Genomic DNA, 11,145 nt, shown 5'->3' with positions numbered 1-11,145 from the left:
ACAATGGGTACTTATCAAAGTCATAATAAGTCATAGGGTTCCTTCAAGCAATGGTCTGAAGCAATCGTGGCAGATTTTCAGATGATACTTCGTAGGTACCAAACCTCATCTCAATTGCTTTCTTCTTCGTCCTCTAAACCTTGTTGTAGCTGATAGTGTACTAATATTGCTCCTCAATTGCCATGATTATGGACACTAGTTTGTAGTTCATGTTGTTCATAATCTGAGCATACATAACATTGGGAACAAAGGTTGATGTTAGGTTCATGTGGCTCGGCTCAAGTTTGTCAAGCGTGCAATTGTGGTCCACCACAATCGACACTTTTCAATAGTCAACCCACTTTGCCTTGAATCTATGCACCCGCCACGGGCAACCATCCTTCATGCACTTCACATCATACTCCTTCTTGCTGGACTTCACAACAACAAACTACCCAGCGATGTCGTCCATTGAACCACAACATCCTTCATAGCCTGACTGGTAGGGTATCTAGCCCCCTCAGTCACCTCATTATGAGTATACTCCCACACCACATGATTCTCTTCATTCACCACTAGGTTGTTAAAATTCAGATTGTTCCAGTCCGCAGGGATAGGAGCATCATCCTCAGGGATAGGATTCTCTTCATTCACCACTAGGTTGTTAAAATTCAGATTGTTCCAGTCCGCAGGGATAGGAGCATCATCCTCATCATTCGACATGTCATACTTAGGAGCTTCATCGGCCTCAAGATCACCCCGCTCTATTTGTTCAATTAAACAAGGGATGTGCTCCCCCTCGTATGCCTCGTCAATGAGTTCAATCGGAACAGCCAATGACTGCCCAACATCTGGTTCGCCAACTCTTTTTCATGTACCTCATCACCCTCCTCCTCCACATACCCCCACCCTGCATCTCTCCAACTCCTTCCTTTTTCTTCCATTACACAAGAAACATAGGTGGCCAACCTCTTTGCACTACATCATGCTGGTACCTTCTCTAAACCAAGTTTTTCCTAAACGGGTACACCTCCCAATACACACCATCAGTCCTATAGTTGCCCACAATGCTAATAGTCATCTCTTGAACCTCGGTGTCTATTTTGAAACCCCGCATCAACCAGTCGTACAAATACCCGACACTCTTATGCATATGTCTCGATATACCCTTATCCATTGACTCAAACACCGACAACACTACTCCTTCTGGACCTAAAAAAATGTCATTGTCCCCATAAAAAAAAATCCTAAACTGCCACTTATCTGACATACCTGCCAACGATCGACAAAAAACTCTACCATTATTATGTGTAAGGACAATTATATTCGATACATTTACACCTACAGAACATAAAAACTAACATATGTAAACCTACTCTGCAAATCTACATCTAACAGTGCAAAATTGCTTAAAAACAAGGTCCGACAGTTACTCTACATTGCTAAAAAAATAGACCTAAAAACACTACAACTAATATCATTGAATCCTACATCTATTTGCTAAGTTATATCTAAACCTAAGTCCCATTGCTAAACTATGTCTAAATCCTAGATCTAATTCCGAACCTATGTCTAAATACTACATCTAATTGCTAACCTATGCTTACATACTAGATCTAATTGCTCTTCTATGTCTAAAAGTAGATATGTATTCTACACTATATCTAAACTTAGATCTATGTTCTAGCCTATGTCTAAACCTAGATATAGTGATTATCCTAACTGGTTTGTAAAAAAAATAAAGGAAAAAATTACCTTTTTTTATAGGGCTTCGCCTTTTCTTCCTCCTCCGTCCCCTCTCCTCTTCTCTCCTCTCCTCTTCTCCTCTCCTTTGCGTTGTGCTCTCTCTCTCTCTCTCTCTCTCTCTCTCTCTCTCTCTCTCTCTCTCTCTCTCTCGGTTCTATTAGTTGCAAAATGAGCAAATGGGCTGGCGTGAGAGATCCTAGGGACAACATGCCGTTTATATAGGAAAAGGTGTCGCCCGTTGAAAGGGTCCGTGTGCTGTTGCGCAAATGCTCCTATCGCCCTTTCAACGGGTGATACCTTGACATGGCAGTCACATCGGCCTCCATATTTAATTCCCAGCGGTTTTCCCATGATCTTACAAGGTGTCATCCGTTGGATGGGTTACTGCGAAGATAGTAGGTTACATTTTCTATTTTTTCAAATGAGCATTTAGATTGAAAATATATATATATAATAAAAAAATCCATTACACAGGTGGTCTTGTCATCCTTGGCAGGCCTCGTCGTCCTCCCCATGCGCTTTTTTCGAGCTTTGTGGGCTCTCCTGTGAGGTGGGCGGCTAATCTAGGGGTGGCTCACCGGAGTTGGCCTGCCCTGCTCTTGATGTTTTCGTTTTTTGGGCCCAAATCAGTCTATTTTGTGATCTTTCATGATCCGTGTGAAGCAAGCACGCCCTTAAAGTATTGGAAATTTTTATTTCTATATTTTTGAAATCCAGATTTTGCAAAAATATACATCCATTTAAAAATTTACAAATCTATACTCTTATCGCACCGTCCAACGAGTGACAATAACCTATCACCTGTTCAACATGTCACAAGTCACGTAGGCACAAGTGATCTGACGTGACACAGACATGTCGAATGAGCGACAAGTTGTGCTCTAGCATGCAACGTAGACCTAACGCTCAATAGGAGTATAGATTTATAATTTTTCAAAACGTACAAATATATTTGCAAAATCCAGACTTAAAATATATAGAAATAAAAAATCTTCTAAAATGTTCCAAATGACTCTTTCTACCGGAGGAGGTGTTGCCGGCGACACGGCTTTCCACTTCCCCCGGAGGGGATGAGGAACGGTCCGCTTGCACGCACAGAATCCCATCTCGGACCATCCGCGACGGACGGTCAGTCGGTGGGCTGGGATTGAAATTCCCCGATCCATCGGTTCAAAATTCAACATTCGAATCGCCATCTTCCGATCTGTTCTGCTTCCGCCAACCGCACCTCGTGGTACTAGTACCAACAATGTCTTCGTCTCCCTCTCGTGTCTTTCTCCGCCATGCCAATCGAAGCTTATGTGATGCCATGCCAGGGCAAGTGATGTGATGTGACATGGCTTCTCTTGTGTTCTTATCGCAACAGCCATGGCTTCTCTCCTGTGTTCTTATCGCAGCAGCCATGGCATTCCTTGTGTTCTTGTTGCAGCAACATGGGCACATGGCATTTCTTCCTAGTCTTCTTATCGCAGCAACCATGGCATTTTGGTTGGATTCGCTACTATTTGTCTGGTCTTTGGGCTGTGACATGCAAGAAATGAAGAGTCACCTTGAGGAAACAAAAAAGACAACCCTGCTACACTTACTAGCTTGGTAAACCGATGGTAGCAGAACCAGGAAACAAACACTGCATACATTCATTGATAGATTGAACCGAGGGGTTTGTGTTTTCTTTCATAATACATCGGTCGCTCTATGGTTGATACAATAGTACAGGCACACTTACATGGCCAATATAGAATCAGGGAGAGAGAACACAGTTACACGCAAATATGACATTAGCAACGTCACATGTCCTTTTTATGTCTAATAACTGGAACAATAAGCTCTATGCCAGTAAAATATTGTCACAAATAGACTAATTTCTCAGCCATCGACATTGAGAGCTCCGTATCCATGTTCATAACTGTCCAAGTATTTTTCTCAGTAAGGAACGATGATAGATTCAATGAGCTCTTGGAGTGGAGCCAGTTCCTTCTTGTCAATCAGGCCAAACTCCTGCAAGCACAAACGAATGTGTGTAAATTTTGCTGCAGCTTTCCTTTTTCAGCTAAGAAACTAGATATGTAATTATGTCATACTTAAAGTTGACTGTTGTGATGAAAAATGATAGCATACATTTGTAAACAGAATGAAGTGCTTGAAGCAGGTGTTGAGATGAGCCTCCTCCTTGAGACTGACAATCTTCTGAAAATGAGAGTGATATGTGTGGGCATAAACACGAAACAAGCGCTTGAATATTGTCTTTACTACTTCCTTGAAGTTTGGCGGGAATGGTGTGCCTGGAGGAGGGGGGGGTCAAATCAGTTAAGCTTGATTGCTCCAATATCAATATCAAATCAGTTAAGCCTGATTGCCCCAATACCAGGAGTTCATAAGAAATTAAGGGTGACCCATGTATCATGATAAGAGCAACATACCAAGTTTTTGAGGAAATATGGATTCATCATCAAGCTGGCCTTCAATCCAATCCATTAGATACTCCACATATTTTGGCGCTGATACCTCTATGGGCTTCTTTATCTGTACACCATCAGCCCATCTGTACTCATACCTACAAAAAAATCATGTTTTAGGTGGAACTATGGCGTACAATAATACTTCACTTCCGAAATACTTGCACTACGGAAGGCAACTGTCACCAGCAGGCAACAAAGTCTTCTTTGGAAATTACCTATCAGGAAAGTTCAAACCTAACTATAGCAGGACATGTGCAAAGGAGCAAGGCACTGAAGAGAAATGCAAAGTGCAAAAATAATAAAATGCAACCATGAAGCACACATTTACTCGGTGCACCAATGTTTTTTTAACTATATGCCAAGCTTTAACACCCTAATCCTAATAGCTGACAATTAGATAAGGGCTGAATCAAATTAACAACAGAACAGCATTTTTGCTATATTTCAAACATGATAAGTTGTCACTTGCATAGCTTTTATGTACAAAGAGATAATCATTTTTCACGCAATGCTAATACAGTGTCATCGCAACACCAGAAAAAATAATTGAAGATAAAAGTCACTTGTTAGTTGTTAGAATGGAAAAATGAAACTAAACAGGCCAATAGTGGAACTTGTTCACCAGGCGTGTGAGAAAACAATCACACAAACAAACTAGTCACTGTCAAACTTGCTTTGGATAAAAAAAACTTGTTCTTCTGATAGGTCCAAGGAATGAGATTTATAGAAAGACATACTTTGGGCCTGCAGTCATTGTCGGGCAGCTCTCAGGAGTGCAGAATTCTGTGAGTGTGCCATACAGCAGATTAACTTGGTTAAAGAAATCCACAGCTGAAAAGCAAAACAATCATGTTAGCTTTGATGAAACAGCAAGGTTTTAGTAACATACAATCATGTTGCTACTTGCTACATAATTCAGCACTAAGCCACAGGTTACTGCTACATTCAACAAATATCTCAAGTGCAGGTAAAGGTGAAAAACAAAGGGAAAAACATTACTATTCACAGCAAGCCATTCATTAATATCCTCTCCAGGAGGCAGCCTCACAGCTTCCCTAAGGTTTCCACTGCCGAGAGTGGCATCTATGTGCTTTCGGAGCTGTGCTCCCTGCAGACAAAAAGCAAAGATTAGCATAAGAATAGATAATAACAATGATGCCAACTTACATATGGTATTATTCACAATGTAACCTATTATTTAGTGTTTCCTTATTATTTCCGAATGACATGTGTTACATGAAAGCTCTGCAGAAAGTATTGAGGGAAGACCTTGAAGTGTGCTCCTCAAAGGTGACTCATGAACCAATGGCATGTACTTAAGATTGAATGAGCTATGCAATAAGAACTATTCCAACTAACATGGTTCAAGTATGTATAGCAGAATAAGCAATCCAACATGCTTAGACCAAACACACCTCATGTTGTAGCATGGTTTTGCACAACATTCAGTTGTCATGCAACCACAGATGTGGCATAAGACGAGTCATGAAATCTTTTAATCATGCTTCTCTTAATGGATTAGCTGGACACATGATATGCAAGAAATGGAATCTCGATTGCTGATGAAAATGTTTCATACAGTGCTTTCGGATAGATGGAAGGATAAAAACAATAAGCTAAAACCATTTTTGCTAATGTAAAGAGATGCTAACCGAAACACTAAGCTCATGTCATACTCAGCAAAAAACCAACAAGAATATCAATTGAGATAGATGGATCGCCTTTGATCATAGACATGGCTGGAACCAGAAAGAGTTAATTCAAAATAGATGCCTGCAGTTTGCCTACTTCCAGAAAGAGGCACCATGCCCAGATTAGATCCATCAACAATCCATGTACATCATACACTCCTTATTTCTGAAGTTAACCCAAAGTTCTACGTAGATGAATTGCATTAGCTCTGCACCAGTGATGGCAATAGATCGACACTAATTCGTTAAAAATAAAGATCCATATCTAGGTATGTTGCTCACAAATTTAGTCACGCTTCCTACCAATTGCAACAGCAGTGCCAAGCCATCATACGCCTATTCGCCTGGTCACATCAAATTCTGTTTGATGGCCCAGAGGAGCATGCCAGCACCCACCATCGATACACAGACTATGCATGCTATGCAGGATGCCCAAAGAATGCTACATGCACAAGTTGTTCTTCCTGGTACCTAACTATCTGGGGTGGGGGGACTAGGAACCCGGAAATCTTACCTTGCTGCCTGATGGAGCGCTCTTCTTGGGACGGAACGTCTTCTGGTTCCTGCCAGAAAGAATTGAGTTACTGAGCGTGATTGCATCAGAACCATAAATAAGCAAAATCTCTGAGCAGCGCATCAATGAAGCAGATAACCGAACCCAGGGAATTCAGCATGATCTGAAGCTCAGAAACTACTTCTCGTTGGGAGCAACCAGAAATCGAGCAGGTTAAGCGAAATCGAGCACAGTAGGAGCTCCTACGGCGACACTAACACGGCGAGCAGGAGTGATTGGGGTTTGGGACAGTGACAAACAAGCAGCGCGCAACTACAGGTACAGCTCAAGCAGGAATTGACCCCCGAATCTCAAGACGGATCCTGCACGGCACCCCGATAACCCAATTCTGGCGGCGTCGGCGCTGGATCTCACCCTCCCAAGCTTCGCCGGCCCGAGAAACACCGAGTCCCCAACCAAGAACGAAGCAGAGCGAAGAAGCAGGGGCGAGGGGAATTCGATGGAGATCGCGCGTGCTCACCGTCCGAGCCCGAAGAGACTCATCCCTCCGCCCGATCCTCCGCTCCCCCTTGATCCCGCGGGACGGTTGGAGCGGCTGCTTGCTGCTGCTGCAGCGACGCAGAGGAGGACGAAATGATTTGTCGGCCAGGCTCGCTCGGCAGAGGCAGCGTGGACCGGCGCCGTTAGGGATGGCAGGAGCAGCGTGGGCCGTCGGATTGGATGGACGGACGGCGGATGGAGGCGGCCTGGCTGGCACCCATGATCCGTCCGGCCCACGCCCGAGATTCCCGAGTCAGATCAAGAGCCATCTAGGTTTGCGGCGCGATGCGTTCCCCCCGCTGCAACCATGTGCTCTACGAGCCGACCCTACTCGTATGCAGCATGTGGACCACTTCAAGCCGCTGATCGGACTTTTCATCCGTCTATTTATCTATTATAATATATAAAGTCACAAATGTGTTCGATGTTAAACACCATATTTAACATCTTTTATATCTAATCTAACATTTCCTTGTATGTTCTGGCTAATATGTGCCTTGTCTTCCTGTCTTCACGTATGAAAAGAATTATTACGTAACGTTACTGTTTGATTACTTTCTTGTATTTTATGGTTGATCTCTTTCTTTGTAAATAAATCCTCTAAATAAATCATTGAACAAAATAAGATGGTAAAATCAGGGCGTGATTGACGTATAGGCATGCCAATATTCACAAACGGTCAGAATCTAACATTATCACATATCAAAAGATTATTGCAATGCATTACTGCCTTGTCACTTTCCTTCTAAATTAAATAAATAAATCACTCAAATTCGTTTGGCGCCGTTCCGCTGCGTCTAACGGCTCAGATGAATAGATGGCACCTTCCTCTAAGGACCTTCTGCTGCATCTAACGGCCTATCAGTTTGTATATACAATCAATCAACGGATGCTATTCACTATAAATATTCCTAATATAACATTATTTCATTCCATTTATAACTAATGATTAATTAATTTCCTTCTAAAATATTGTCCAAATCAATTAATATCCTTTCAAAATATCGCTCAAATCAATTAATCTGCTCCAAAATGCTATCTAAATCAATTAATCTCATTCCAAAATACAGCCCCAATCAATTAGTCATGATAAATTTAGAATGGTGACACATGTTGGTTTTTCTTCATGCATCTCTAATCACTCAAAAAAAATGTCTGGCATAACTCAATATCGGTCATCCTTTTTCCACTCTTCCTGCTTTGTGCAACAGTAATTGTTGAGATGATCTCACGTTGTTCACAATCGAGCAGGAAGGTTTATGTGTTGACTATGCCAAATACTAGAATGTATGTCATCAAGAGGCAAATCAATTCCTTCCATCTCATCATGTGATCTCATGACCTATACTTGCATGCCTTGTACATTTCGGTAAATGTTTATGAACCAATAGCTTTTCAATATACAGATACATGTCATTGTGGTTCCATCAGTGGAGAGGAAACATACTTGCAAAAGATGTTGGATAGTGTGTGCACGGGTTACGTTGAAATCGCACGTACAATATGGTTCGGATGGCCATCCATTTCTAAGGGTCATCCTAAAGGACAAACTTGTACATACAAATCTTCGGTTATAGTTTTATGTATTTCATTTTTTGACATGCTTAACTCAACATTTTATAGGGAACTCAGATGGTGGCACTTGCGTATGATCCTGAAGCTAAAAGATGTAACCAGGCACTATGGACAGGACACATCGACGACTTTGCTAATGTTGGTTTTGAACCGATGGACACACTATTCCGCACATTTTGGTACTTAAAATCACAGTACTACATGGAGCTTGTTGTCCAAACCACACTTACAACTTCGATGCCATGAACCAGTCTGTGTTGTGAGGGTATACATCCATGTTGTCATAGTCAGGAGGAACACACTCCAATCATCATCAAGGATAGCCACAAATAAGGAGGCTCCACATTGGAGCTCTAATATCTATTTCAATTTGAAAGTGCATCTAGGTTTCCTATGTGGGTTTTGGATAATTGATTATAAGTGATTAAAGGACTAATGAGTTTAATAAGATTATAAACATGTATTAGTCCTATTGAAGATGTTAAAAGGTGTTAGCATCCTAAAAAAGAAAAAAAGAAGTGGCATGTAGTTACTCAATAGATTTAAATTTATTTTATTTTTGAATTTGAGTTTAGGTGTGTCGTACTATTATGAGGGATACGTGTAGATAGACTTGAAGATGTCTCAGTGCTCAAAGTACCCTTGTTAACCTAAAAGTTGAGAAACACAATCACCAACAAACACCAGAAAGTTCTAAGTGTTGTTTGTACCCGGATGTTTCGGGCTGGCCTGAATACTCTGTGTTACAGGAGTATCCAAGTTTAGCTCCGGCAGGGGGTGCTCGGTTTTGGTTTTTATACCAACCCGAATGCTTCGTGTTGACCCGGATGTTCCGAGTTGCCGGAGTATTTGAACTTTGCTCCGAGCAATGCCTAAATGTTTTACTCGGAGTCTCCGAGTTCAATCCAGAGGTTCCAAATTAGTATAAAAAAATATTGTAACAGCTAGTTTATTGGGGGAAGGGTATAAATACCCTTTCACCCCCTCCATTCATTTGTTGTTACTGTTACTGAACTAACTCAAGACAAGAACATTCATAGTCATTCAATAGCCCATCCCACTCCTTTAGTGCATCAAATCTTGCAAAGTTTTTTAGATTTGGGTTGGAAAAATGAGACTGGGTGCTAGTGAGCATAACTCTGTCATTTGAGCTCTTGAGTTTGTCATCAAGTCGTTGATTCGCGTTCATTACTCTTGGAGCTTGGAGCTCCTAGATGACTAGGCGTCACCCGGAGAGCACCTAAGCTTGTGGAGTGCCCCGGGAATTTTGTGAAGGTCATCCTCGCCTCTGCAAGAAAAGAGGAAGCTTTGAGTAAGCTCAAGCTTGATCTTCGTGGTCGTTTGGTGAGTATAAGGTTTGAAAGAGACCCGACTCTTTGTGAGAACCTCAACAGAGACATAGGATCATTGGATCCGAACTTTGGAAAATAAATCCTTGTCTCATTTGCGTTCTTTCTTATATTCTTGTTCTAGTTGATCTTTAGGGAAATTTATTTGATCTTTGTGTTTGAGAGTTTTTTATTGTAGGTGATTGGTGGAAAAGTCTTTAGACAACCTTTGGAACATGTGGTAACCCTTAGAATCATCTAGACTTACTTATGGTTACTTAGATTTCAAATTCGAGTTCCAGCTGGACTATCTGGGTTGAGCTCGGAACCTCCAGACCTTAGATGTTCCGGATTGGCCCAGAGTATCCGGATTCTGTTAATCCACTATGAAGTTTTATTTTTCAGAAATCGCCTATTCACCCCCATCTAGGTGACATCTAGTACATTCACAATTTTGGTCAATTTATATACTTTGTATGTCTACTTTGTTTCATGGACAAATTGTGTCACTATAACATACTATATGCATCTTTATAGAATATTTGGTGGCATGCATTATGCTGCTTGGAGGTATAAAATGAAATTGCATCTAATCTCTTTTCATCCAAGTATTCGGAAGATTGTATGTACATGTTGTGAGCTACCGGATGAAGACAAAGAGCTCACTCCCAAACAAGAGCAAAACCTCCATCACAATGCACAAGCCGCACGTGTATTGCTTGGCGCCTTAAGCTCCAAGGAGTTCAACAAGGTGGATGAGCTTGAGGAGGGTAAAGTGATATGGGACACACTCCAAGTTGCACATGAAGGCACCACAAGCGTGAAAGAATCCAAGGTAGAGTTGCTTGTAGATAAATTGGAAAGATTCGTTATGGAAGATGATGAAACCCTCAAGCTATGTATGACAGCATGATGATGTTAGTGAACAAGATTAGAGGACTTAGAAGTGAAGAACTAGATGATCACAAGGTGGTGAGAAGATTGCTAAGAGCTTTTGCACTAAGAAATCCCACCTTGGTTACTTTTACCCGTGAAACAAGGGACTATAAGAGGCTCACATCAAGTGATATGATTTGTAGAATTCTTGCTCATGAGCTTATGGAGGAGGAAGTCAATGAAGTCAATAACCTTTTCAAGTAAAGCTCAACATCCAAGAACAAAAAAATAGCATTGAAGGTAAGCAAGTTGAAGAATCGAGCTCAAGTGAAGATGAGAGATCCGATAATGAAGAGATTGCTTTCTTTGTGAGGAAATTCAAATTTCATGAAAAATAGTGGCTATAGCAAGTACAAGAGAGACAAGCCCAAACAAAG

The 11,145-nt window shown here is 41.4% G+C and overlaps 1 protein-coding gene across 1 annotated transcript; it reads right to left on the bottom strand.

The window, feature by feature from the left end:
• Positions 1-3,341: 3,341 nt before the first annotated feature.
• LOC133896001 (MOB kinase activator-like 1A) lies at positions 3,342-7,063 on the bottom strand. Its single transcript, XM_062336521.1, has 7 exons — positions 6,910-7,063; positions 6,390-6,438; positions 5,184-5,292; positions 4,922-5,015; positions 4,146-4,279; positions 3,844-4,007; positions 3,342-3,723 (listed from the first exon to the last, which is right to left on the bottom strand). Exons 1-7 carry the CDS (start codon positions 6,930-6,932, stop codon positions 3,649-3,651), a joined length of 648 nt encoding a protein of 215 aa, XP_062192505.1. The 5' UTR covers positions 6,933-7,063; the 3' UTR covers positions 3,342-3,648.
• Positions 7,064-11,145: the final 4,082 nt, after the last annotated feature.

Source organism: Phragmites australis, chromosome 16 (genome assembly GCF_958298935.1).
Source record: "Phragmites australis chromosome 16, lpPhrAust1.1, whole genome shotgun sequence".
Classification (NCBI taxonomy): Eukaryota; Viridiplantae; Streptophyta; class Magnoliopsida; order Poales; family Poaceae; genus Phragmites; species Phragmites australis.
Note: the sequence above shows the minus strand (reverse complement) of the source record. Positions and strands in the feature narration are given on the sequence as shown.